The sequence below is a fragment of the Monopterus albus genome, unplaced genomic scaffold (assembly GCF_001952655.1).
Source record: "Monopterus albus unplaced genomic scaffold, M_albus_1.0 scaffold94.1, whole genome shotgun sequence".
Classification (NCBI taxonomy): Eukaryota; Metazoa; Chordata; class Actinopteri; order Synbranchiformes; family Synbranchidae; genus Monopterus; species Monopterus albus.
Genome location: NW_018127974.1, coordinates 3,098,503 through 3,111,218, shown reverse-complemented (window position 1 = coordinate 3,111,218; position 12,716 = coordinate 3,098,503). Strand labels below are relative to the sequence as shown.

General features: G+C 43.2%; 1 protein-coding gene across 12 annotated transcripts in view; it reads right to left on the bottom strand.

Moving 5' to 3' along the window:
- Positions 1–12,710, bottom strand: part of dgki (diacylglycerol kinase, iota) — an 86,821-nt gene extending 74,111 nt beyond the window's left edge. For all 12 annotated transcript variants that reach the window (XM_020608594.1, XM_020608590.1, XM_020608595.1 and 9 more), the window contains exon 1: positions 12,257–12,710. In XM_020608594.1, the coding sequence (XP_020464250.1) occupies positions 12,257–12,477 (221 nt within the window). In that variant the 5' untranslated portion in view covers positions 12,478–12,710. The remainder of the gene's footprint in view (positions 1–12,256) is intronic.
- Positions 12,711–12,716: the final 6 nt, after the last annotated feature.

Genomic DNA, 12,716 nt, shown 5'->3' with positions numbered 1-12,716 from the left:
AACTGGCATTAATTTCTGCAATGATTTCAACCACATTAACATTAGTAATCAAATGCAAAAGAGTGACAGGAACACATTACTGAGCATTTAAAAATCAACAGACCGTTGCATATGATGTAAGATTTAAATTGAGACCTATTTAAACTGATAATATATAATGTGGGGCTGCCATATGGATTTGTCGGAACAACGAGACAGGCAGCACACTTTGATTTCTGTTGAAACGGTGCTCTTATAGACAGTTTTTTCTTCTGAGACATGGTCTCAACAAATTTGAGCTTCTTCAGTCAGTTAACCACCAACGCATGTTAAGTTTGATAGGTGCCAACTTCGACTGCTAAAGAATATAACATATAAATATATACTGTATATAAGATTAATTACAAATCTCACCCTTATGTCCCTTGTCCTGGTGGATTTTGTTGGCTTTTTCTCCTCGTTCTAAGCAGCAGTTTGCTAAATAGTGTTGTCAGACTTTATACATTTTTGCTTCGGACAGTGCCACCATTGAAGTGGAATATATACACACACCTACAGTAAAGCGGCAGGAGGGGATGGTGTCCAGTCTTGTGGTCTAAATCACAACAGATTTTTGCCCCATTACAACACATTTAGTGTGATTAGATGATGGAGCTCATGTTGATGTGTCAGGTTTCAAGCCTGCCTTTGTTGATAGTTACCATGCTGTTGCCTTTTTGGTCATTATAAGGTCATTTTCTGTCTTTTCTTCTGTAGTGTTTACTACCAGACAGGTGAGAGAAAGAACCTAGCAGAGTGTTAAGACAGGTTTCATATTAGTAGATCCTCTGTGGAATACTCCTCTGATGAACAAAAGGCCACATATATGAGTTAAAGTCTTGCATAAGCCTCCTTTCACAACTGCTGTCTGATGGAGAAGGAAGCAACTGACTAATCTTCAGCATGTTTCTCTTCACCAAGGTTCCTCTTCTCTGTTACACCAGGAAGATCCACTTTGCTTTTCTCTTCTATTTTCGCCTTCTGCCCTCTTTTTTTCAGCTCCATTTCCAAGCAGGAAAAGCCTCTTATAGCCAGCCAGACGACTAATAAGGAGCGGCCCCTGTCAGCCAATCCCCCTTAATTCCTCAGCGCACTGCATTATGGGCAAAATCACCCCAACACACTCGCTCACACTCTCAAGCACTCCAGAAAAGGCTAGGAAAGTGGAGCAAGAGTAGTCGGAAATCCCACTGTTCCAAAAGGAGACATAAACATTCTTCTTCTTCTGAGCAGAAATGACTGATGTGCATAAGCATGGACAAACAGACCAGCGGCCAACCAGAACAACAGTATTCACACAAGGCAGAGGGGGGTGCACTAATGCCTGTCTTTAATATTTGTGTGTATGTATATACTGTACAGTAGAAGGGACAGTGAGTCAGAGTAGCAGAGAGACACACCACATCATCATGATCAGCAGAAACGTACAGTCACACTAATACACACACATTATTCAACACATTTGACTGAGCCAGGTCCTTAGTATCACAGCATCCGTCCTCATCTTCACCGCAGGACAGAGATGCACCAATCCAACCTGTTGTGTGAGAGAAATAACTCTCCCTACCAGCAGTTGGCAGTATCTGTATTCACCATTCAGACAGGGAAAGAAGAAGAGCTAAGCTGCGGCCTATACACGCTGTTAACAAAGCAGCTCTCGTTCAACACAGCTGCTGCTTCTAATCGAGAACGTGTCTGATCAGAAGTTAAAAATGACACTGTCTTTCTCTGCCCTTGGACTTTTGGTTGTGGAAGAAGAAAGGAGATTGTGGAGGTGAAAAACTGCACTAAACGGGTGAAATCATGGATACTACAGCAACATGCTGAAGGGGCTTTCCCTGAGGCGTTCTCTTCTATGCATTGATTTGCTGAACTGAACAGCGAGGTCTGCCACCGATTCAACATGCCAAATCAGTCAAAAAGCCACTGACAGGGTCTAAATAGTCCCAATCGTGCAGGACGCACCAGGAAACAATGGAGAGAGATGCTCACTGACAGCGGCCCACAGCTTTAGATGCCAACACATCCAGAAGGAAGAACACCACATCTGAATTAAATTCTATGGCTGCTTTAACCCTCTCCATGTCAAAAAGCCAAACTGATGTTAAATCTGGTTGTTACTCTTTCTTTGTCCCACTCTCTCTGTGCAAAAGACACCACCTCTTCACTCTGGCAGCCACTGGTTCAGACTTTTAGATGCCCAGAGCTCATCCGTGGCTGTTTGACACGACTGCTGGTGGCTGGAAAAACCCTTCTTATAACCTTGGCTAGGTGGTTACAGACTGTAGAAAACCAAAAGTGCAGCTAGTGGTTTAATTTTACAAACTTATGTTGGCCTGATAAGTCTCTGGAATTATCCACGTCCATACAGCTGACTCGTTCTCCTCCACCTAACAGAAACGAGTATCATAAATATGCATGTATACGTATGTGTTCATCTGCGCTGAGGATGAGAGAAGAGAAACTCTGTCACTGAGCCTCATCTTTCATCAACAATTGGTGTTCTGATCACCAGCTTGAAAATTCATGAGTGTCTTTAAGCTGTCCCGACCCTGAGCAAAGCATTCGTTCCACTGACTTCAACATGGACTGTGCAGCTCATACACTAGTTGTATAAAACATACTGGAGCCGCCCTTTCTGCTGTTTACTATAGAGAGTACAGGTGTACTCAGATCAAAGCTGTCATTCCTTTTTGATTTTATCTGTTAGATCCACTTTAGCCATGAGGGTAATATCGAGTTAACATCATCACCATACAAACAAGATAAATGTACAGATGGGTAACTAGCAGTAAGTGACTAGCAGAGCCCTGTCAGTGCCATGTTTTCAGAGCAGCTTCAGTGGTCCTCAGTTGCAGGAAGGAAACATCATTCTATTTTTTTTTTACTTCCACTCATCTACTCAGGATTTTCCTTTCATTTGTCACCCATATGTAAATGATTCCCCACTGGGACAATCACTGGGAAAACTGTCCCTTTAAAGATGTTACAAAACAAAATATAGAATTATTCATATTACAGACAATATAAAAGAAAGGAAACCCTGTTCACTTTTGTTTTCTAGGTTTAAGCATCCATCCATCTATTATCTTACACTTGTCTGGGGTTAGGTCACAGTGGCAGCAGGTAAGGTAGTCCAGACGTCCATCTCCCCGGCAAAGTGTTCCAGCTCCTCTGGCAGGATTCCGAGGCGTTCCCAGGCCAGATGAGATATATAATCTCTCCAGCGTGTTCTGGGCCTGCCCCGGGGTCTCCTACCAGATGGACACACCTGGAAGACCTCCAAAGGGAGGCATCCTGGTAAGATGCCCAAACCACCTCAACTGGCACCTTTCCATGTGAAGGAGCAGCGGTTCTACTCCCGAGTCCCCTTCCAGATGTCCGAGCTCCGCACCATATCTCTAAAGTAAGTCTGGCCACCTTACAAAGGAAACTCATTTTGGCCACTTGTATTCATGATCTGTGGTGGCTGTGGCTCATGAGGTAGGGCAGTCGTCTCCTGACCAGCAAGTTGGTGGTTCGACTCCCGGTCTCCCCACATGCCTAAGTGTCCCTGAGCAAGACACTGAACCCCGAATTGCTCCTGGTGGCTTGACTAGCGCCGGTGCATGGCAGCTTGTCGTCATCAGTGTGTGAATGTTGTGTGTGAATGGGTGAATGGTGTATCATCTCTGTAAAGCGCTTTGGCCAGTGCAACACACTGTGAGAAAGCGCTATATAAAATACAGTCCATTTACCATCTTATTCTTTCGGTCACTACCCACAGCTTGTGACCATAGGTTAGGGTTGGAGTGTAGACTGACTGGTAAATTGAGATCTTTGTGTTTTTGCTCAGTTCCTTCTTCAATACAACAGCCTGGTACAATGTCCATATTACTGCTGATGCTGCCCCTGTCTGCCTGTCACTCTCACGCTTCATTTCACCCTCACTCATGAAAAAGACCCCAAAATACTTAAACTCCTTCACTTGGAGCAGTAACTCACTCCCAACCCAGAGAAACCAATCCACTGTTTCCCGCCAGAGCTATCCTGCCACCTTAACATAAAGGAGAGGTTTGTGTGTCCCAGTGGTCCTGGGAGCTGTGTTGTCTAGGGCATTAGCCCCTGGTAGGATCTTCCAAGGCAAACTGGTCACAGGGGAGGGGCCAAACTAAGAGAGATTCAAAAAACCCTGATGATAATGGTGACTTCGCGTCACACTACCTCGCCCAGATTAGGGAACCAGGGCACCCTGGGAGGCGAGCTCGCCAGCAAGCGTCTGGTGGCCGGGCCTTGACCGATGGGGCCCGGTTGAGCACAACCCGAAGAAATTACATAGTGCCACCACCCTGTAGACCCACCACCTGCAGGGAAAGGAATCAAGGTCAGGTGCAATGCAAGTCGGGCAGCAGGCTAGGCCAGGTACCTGGGTACGTTGATCCCTGGCTGCAATGGCCTGGCTAGGTTTAAGAAGTAAAGCAAATTAAACAAAATTAACTGTGCCACCCTACTTCATCAGAACCAAGAGTCAGGTGGCCCTCCTGTAACTGAATAGCTACACAAGTGTTCTTCATCATTCTCTATATGGCACAGACATTAGTGATGATGTGTGTGCTCTCTGTGATGACTGCTCTCCTTAGTAACTCCACCATGGCTGCTGTGAAATAGTAATTTTGTTGAACGTGGTCACCTGTTATGTATAGTGAGTATTTCTTGGCCTTTCAAATGTAATTTCCCAGGGGACAGCCACTACTATTGCCCTCCACTGTGATGTACTGCTCGTTTACACAATTACTATAACCAGTATGACATTACAGTGGTTTCTACATTTTAAATATCTCTTTCCTTTGTGCCATTTTAGGCTGTTGACCCATGTTCATTGTTACCGTAACACAAATGCAGACTGACGATAAAAACTGATTTTGAGAGCCCTAGAGTTAGTACACAGGCTCTACTTCAAATGTCAACTCACACGTTTTTACTGCAAACCTTCATTTTTCTTTAAAAAATGTTAATGGTGATGTTTGAATTTATGGAGCAATACAGATGAAGTATAATCTTTTCTGTTGGATGCAAAGATCAGCATCAATGCACAGCAGCTGAGGCTTTTATTGTTAGAAAATACATATCAGGGACCTTAAATCCCTTATTCTTTTGCCAGAAGACAATCACACCAGTTATCAGACTTTTTAGGCCAATAAAATGCTTTTGCTGCACCTCAATTCTCCACTGAATAATACAATAATTGCTTTTAAATCTGTCACCATCGCCCTGTCATCACTTCTTCTTCGTCTTCATCCCTGCTCCTCTTTTTTCCCCCCATATGTCTTGAGTCATGACACACATTTGAGTTTGGCTCAAAAACCTGCCATTTCCTCTCTCTTTCCTTCATCTTTTTAATCCCTCCCTCTGTTCTCCCAGTCTCCTCTGTATTTTGTCCTAATTGAAGGCTGAACACAGTTTTGTATTCTGGCAGCATCAGATGATGAAAGGCCTTTGATCACTGTTTACCCCTGCAGGTAGTACACAGCAGTAGCACCATGAGATACACATAGATTTTTATGTTTTACCTCTCTTCTCGTCTCTCTCCAGTGTTTCATCCATAGCCCTACTATGCATTCTGCCACAGTCTCTAAGAAGACATGAAACCCAACAGTATGCTGGACTATGGCTTGACAAGCACTTATTTGGCTGTGTTTGTTCAAGTGGGCTGTAAATTGCGGAAGGATAATGTTACAGCATCCTGTCCTGTGGCAGCTTGTTTCTGCACCATTTCCCATGAAGGCAGTGGTGAAAGCTCACCACATGATAAACTGGGCGATGAAACAAAGCATTTGCATCTCTGCGTTTGCATGTTGGCATCTGTACCAGCAGAGTCGGAGGTCAGGGGCAGCTGGTTGGTTTGCCAGGTAAAGGCTTTACTAGTGTTTTAGAGTGTTTTCACACCTGTAGTTTATTTGCACTAGTCTGAACCAGTTTGTTACCTTAGGCTGTTTTCCCCTTGGTTTGGTTTCCTTTCACACAGAAAAAAATCCACATGACCCAAAATGCATCATTTACAAATCATGTGAGAACGATCCCTTCGTTCATTGGTTAAAGTTGTCTGGGTCAGGAACAAGAGGGTAAACACAAGAAGACGATCCTGTTCTCTACTGGTGAATAGTCCTATGAAATAAATTTGCTCTGCAACATGGAGAAACAGCATAATCAACATTTCATAACTGTGGTAATTGCAACAAACCAAATAAAACTACACCAACAAAATGCCAAATATTCTTTGAGAAAACATACTGGAAATACAATACTGCTTCATACTTTTCAAAAAAGACATGCAGCCTACAGTTGACTGAGAAGAAAAAGAACCACATAGTTCAAACTTGCATTGCTCTCCTTGTTCTTGGCCTGGATCAAGGTCAGATCGTGGTCACACTACAAAAAGAACCATTCTAGAGTTTGTTTGGAACTGCACCGAGACCACATCCAGCAAAGGGTCTCTGTGCTGTTGTTTTGGTCCACACCTGAGTGTGATTGCTGTGTTCACACCTGCCCAAAGGAACCGCACAAAGGGTGAACATGAACCAGTTTGATTCAACACGACTAAACAAGGCAGGTGTCAAAGCACACTGAGTTACTGAACATTTCACATAATTATTAAAGTCTGTTGCATCATGAGAGATGGTGCATGGTCCAAAATTCAATCTTGAGTCAGTTTTGCCAAATCTGTGGGTTCGTAGAAGAAGCCCAGGGGCAATGTTCAACAGGGGGAGAGATAAATCTATGTGCAGGTAAACAACCACAGAGAGATAATAGGATATTATTGACTTTAGGTACATTTCAGTGAATGTGGATTCTTCAATTGTGAGTTCCGGTCAAACACAAGTGCTGCTGTGATGTTATGAATGTTAAAGGTTTGTTGATGACTATCTGGACAGTCTGAAAAATTTATAAATGAGATGCTGACCATCAGAAAGTCACAGATATAGGAAATGCCTGGATAAACATCTCACTGACTCACTAACTCACTTAAGGATGGAGTCAGTTGAATGAATAGCTAGCTGAAGTAACGTCTTACGGACTAACTGCTCATGTGTCATGGAATAGCTAGCTGAAGTAACGTCTTACGAACTAACTGCTCATGTGTCACACACACAGCGACCGTTTCTTTCAGACAGCTAAGAATAGATCAAGGGAGCGACACTATTCCGGGAACACAGACACAAAGTGTGATGAATGTCTGGCAGAAAAGTTACACACATCTTATGCTGCCATAAACACAAAATACCACAACCCCAAACACAAAAGTAGACACACACTGCCTTTGATGTCCAGCATCTTAAATCACTACTTTTTCATATTGCCACATATGGTCATTCACTTCTCGGCACTGGCCACTTCAAAGCTAAGTAAGATACCTTTTACAAAGCATGTCCACCAACCTCCACATGATTATCCAAAGTCTTATTCAGCCAGTAAAACAACACCAAGACATGGCATCATCTTACACAACTGTCATGAGTGGTAGAGAGGTGCTACAAAATGGCAGGTTTATGTGACATAATTACAAGGTACTCATATTAGCAAACAGTTAACAAACTGCTGAGATTAAAACATATGTTTTCCACTGAAGCATTCAAACATGAAGATGCTGCTGGGAGTCTTCTGGTAAATGCACCATATATAGATGTAGTAAACAAAGCTTTTCTTCATTATTAAAACAAAATGTATTGTAGTAGACAGTAGCAAACAGTGGCTGCGCTCACATGAGCCAAGGTTTCTCTCTTCAAATTAAATTAATCCTGTGAAGCCACATACAGTCCATGAGCACTGGAAACGGCTGCAGAGCAGACGGTGACACGGGTGGAAACTTTTCTTCCCATCTTGCCTGGTGACTGTTTATCACCTGTGCCAACATCCTCCCATAACTTTACTCCCAATCTCAATTCAATCCAATACACAGTGGCTTCAGACAGTATTCTGACCCTCTGCTGTGGTTCTTCACATTGTGATCAGGTGGATACCAATTGCCTTAGAAGCTGACTGGAGCCCACCTGTGGCTAAATGAATTGACTGGAGAGTTCAGAAAGGCACACACCTGTGTATATGAGGTCCCACAGTTCACACTGCATGTCAGGAACTCTCTGCAGACCTCTGACCAAAAGATGCTTTCAGTCCAAACAGTTCTAGGGACTTACTTCCAGGGACTACCCCACTGAGCAGCTCCCCAAAGAACTGCATTTTTTCTGTTTGCATTTCCACCGCCAGTAGGAAAGCTGAAGTGGCTATCACTAAGCTGGCCGAGCATTAGCGATTAGCCAACAAGCTCACATCATTAAAGAAATTATCAGTAAATAATCAGTAAATAAACTGTGGTGAAGCAAAGAAAAGGACAAGGGTTTACATCTATTATAAACCTCTGAGTGTTCCCAGGAGCACAGAGGCCTCAATAACTGAAATAGAAGATGTTTGGAACCACCAGGACTTCCTAGAGGTGGCCGCCTGACCAAACTGAGTAACCAGGCAAGGAGGGCCTTAATCAGAGAGGTGAGCAAGAGCCCAACAGTCCCTCTAACAGAGCTTCAGAAGTCCTCTGCAGAGAAGAAGAACCTGACTTAAGGACAGTCATCTCAGCAGCTCTCCATCACTCAGGCCTCTACATAGAGTGGCTGGACACCAGTCACTGTGAGTAAGAGGCAGATGACAGCTGCTTGGAGTTTGTCAAACAACACAAAGAGCTGGAAGACTGGAGCACCACAATGACCCGAAACACTGGAGTGGCTTCAGGACAAGTCTCCGAGTGGCCCAGACCTCAACACATCCAGCATATAAAATGTCAGATAATAATGTAATGTATAATGCGTTCCCAATTTATATCTCCTTCCAGCATTTCTGCAGATTGTAGAGATTATTCACTTGAAGTCAGATTTGACTCCTGAGTTCATAAAGGCTCTGAGCCACCTATTTACTCCACTGAATTTCTCACAACTGCTCCTGCTGTTGTAAAATTGTGTGGGAAGGGGGAACTTAGTGGGCACTCCCCATGATGCAATCTCTTGGAAACCTCACTTAACCTATGATGGTTTCCCAGAGGAAAACACCCAGAGGAAGAGAGACACTGCAGATGATGAACCTAAAGTGAACGAGTGGTCAATCTCTGCTTGGTAATGTCTTTTCCTTACAATACATGTAACTCAAGTGGATATTTAAAAAGGCTATAAATCTTTCAAAAAATAAGGAAAATAATTACCAGGACAAATTATCATCTGTCAAACGGACTGTAATAGGATTATACCGTAAATCCCTTTTTAAAATGAGATGAATTTCCTTCCCAAATGGACCAGTTGATTGTGTTTTAATGTGTTTACATAATGCATATTTAATCTGATTGGGATGTCAATTGCACATTAAATAAAAGGCTTCATGTAAAACTAATCTGGAAATTGTTTCATGTTGAACCAAAATCATTTGAGAATTCACATTTTATTTTGTCATATATTTTTCAAAATTAAGGTAAATGCATAAGGATGGAGAATGAAAACATGTCTCAAACTAACTGTGACAGCCAGATACATGTCACCATATTACTCTTTGGATTTTTATATGTACACAAACAAGTTACAAATGAGTTAAAATGATAAACAGGCAGGTAGGAAGCGCTGTGCCATATCATACTGTCCACAATATACCTGCTAATTGTTCCCCTAGATAAGAAGGTATCATCTTGCAATACTGACGATATGCATCAAAGTAACTACACACCATAACACAAAGTCCTGCACTGGGTCGGGTACCTGCAAAAAACTATGTGTAGCGGGTTAAAAAAAGTTTCTATTAATTCACGGGTACAGGCACAGGTAAAACAAAAAAGAGTAAATGCGGTCGGGTAGTGAGTTAAATAAACATATTTTAAACTAAAAATAAATAAATAGATAAATAAAGGTGCAGCTTCTTTTAAACATCTAATCCAGCAGAATTTTATCAATCTTAAATGACTGGTACATTTATTGTGAAGGCTGATGGCACAACCTTTGACCCCTCACATCCAGCTAACAGGACATTACTCAGACATCAACGTAGGTGTCAGTGTGTCAAACTGGATAGCCCAAAAGTGAAAATGGCCAGTGCTGGATACACAGTTGTGGATAAATACATGTTAACAGGTTGGGTCCAGCTCTGATTTAGATATACCTCAGGGTAATGGGTCGTGTCTGACACGGAGTTCTGCAGGCGCCGGTTTTCAAAACTGCACCCGTGCAGGACGCTGCTACAAACAGAACAAGTATGTATGTAACTCGTGGTTCCTATTGTGCTTGGAGAGTACCTACCCTGAAGCAGGAGCTAAAGAAGTCCCTAAAAATGGGGTTCTAAGAACTGTTATTGCTCTCAGTTCCTGCAGTGCAGACACACAAAGAGAGGGTATTTTTCCAACAGGTCTATGAAATGTGAAAAAGTTTCTCTGGTCCAAAAGCACCTAAAACTGTGGTGAAGCAAAGAAAAGGACAAGGGTTTACATCTATTATAAACCTCTGAGTGTTCCCAGGAGCACAGAGGCCTCAATAACTGAAATAGAAGATGTTTGGAACCACCAGGACTTCCTAGAGGTGGCCGCCTGACCAAACTGAGTAACCAGGCAAGGAGGGCCTTAATCAGAGAGGTGAGCAAGAGCCCAACAGTCCCTCTAACAGAGCTTCAGAAGTCCTCGGCAGAGAAGAAGAAGCTGACTTAAGGACAGCCATCTCAGCAGCTCTCCATCAAACAGAACACGCATGTCAGACGAGCTTCCTCTGTTGTTTGTTTAGCTACAAGAGATTAGATGTGAATGAAAGTTATGACGGTTGTGTCCAAAGCATGTACAAAGAGTGGAAACACATCGAAATGATTCTACCACCTCAAGCAAAAACACCGGCCAGTGTTTGATTGTTTGTTGTTGAGGTGTTTGTTGTGTCTTGTTGCTTTTCTTTTCTTTTCTCCCTCCTCTATCCACTCACCCCAACCGGTCGAGGCAGAAGGCCGACCACCAAGAGCCGGGGTCTGTCCGAGGTTTCTTCCGTTAAAGGGAGTTTTTCCTCCCTGTTGTGGCCAAGTGCTGCTCAAGGGGATTTGTTGGGTTTTTCCTCTATAATAATAATAATAATAATAATAGTAGTAAGAGTCTAGACCTGACTTTGAAAAGTGTCCAGACATGACTTTTGTTGTGACTTGGTGCTATACAAATAAAATTGAATACAAGGAAAGCCAGAAGTTGTATGAGGAAAACACATCAGATGACCGACTGACAATAAGCATGCAAACTTCTTTAGCTTGGTATGTTTGATAGTGGTAAAAGAAGTAAAAGCTGGAACAAACTGATGGTGGGGGAGGCATTTTGCTGAGCAAATCCAAATCATTTACCAGTAAATGTGTGAGTGTGAATAAAATACATGCTCTTTTTCAGCCTACTTAAGTGTTGCAGTTTAGCATTTTATGATGGCCTATAATCATATTTTACTTTTTGGAAAACTGTCTGCTCAACTGTAAAGACAGGGGGCAAAAAGATATTGTTATAGTGCTAATTTCACATAGTCATTTATATCGTTATTGCAAACATAGAGTTGAATATCATGATAGAGATTTTGTCTACATCGCCCGGTCCTAATACATAGATAGATGCCACACATTCTTGTCAGTGACCTCTGACTGCTGTGAGTGCATGTGTGTTTGGTTCCTGAACATTTCCACTATCAACAGCAGCTGCCGGTCACACCAGGGTGTCAAGCAACTGCTGGTAATCACACATTCACAAATCAATACTGTTTGCCCCCCTCCCCCAACACAACGCTAAAACAGGACAGGGAAAAGTGCACTCACACACATTGTTGTGTCTGTAAAATTGCTTTAATCCATCATGGACATGAGGTACAATGCTGCTGCAGTGTGTGTGTGTGTGTGTGTGTGTGTGTGTGTGTGTGTGTGTGTCCATGTTATCAAGTCAGAGCTATCATGCCAGAACATGTGTGTAGTCACCTCTAATGTAAAGCCCTCAACGTCTTGTGTCTGTGTTTATAAACTTTAGATGGTGTTACATGTATGTAGCTGTACGATGTTCTTTTAATAGCAGTACTTTAAAACGTAAAATTAACACGACTAGCAAAGCGCAATTCATTACAGCCTCTGATTATTAAAGCGCTGTCAGTGAAATATAAGCAGATAGAGATAAACAAACACTAACATGTCCTCCTGTGCTCAGTATCCTGCCCCTGCATCCTCCCAGTTCTCTACTCACCGATACGAGGTCTGTTTTCTGAACGCCAGTCCTCTTAATTTCTCCTCCAGCGTGTCTTGCTCCATCTCGGGCAGACTGCTGAACGTGTCACTGCAGCAGCCCACTGATCCAGCTCCGGACTCCGAGTCGCCTCCGTCGACACCGAGGGAAGCCAGGCGTCCACTGAGGCCCCCCGCCGCAGGGCCGGTGCGATCCTTCGTTTGGGGGTCCATGCTGGTCATGTCCTCGCTGTCTCGCCCCGCGCTGGACCCCCTCTCCTCCGGCTTATGGGGGGTCACCGATACCGGTGGTTGAGAGGAGAGGTGAAAGGTATGGTGGAGTAAACAACACACCGCTGACGATTTGAACTGGTGTAATGATTCTTCTTCTTCCTCTTCCTCTTCTTCTGAAGTTTATTGGCGGGGGGGCGCGGCTGTAATTTCTGTCCGATACCTTCTTTTATATAGCGCACCCAGGTACG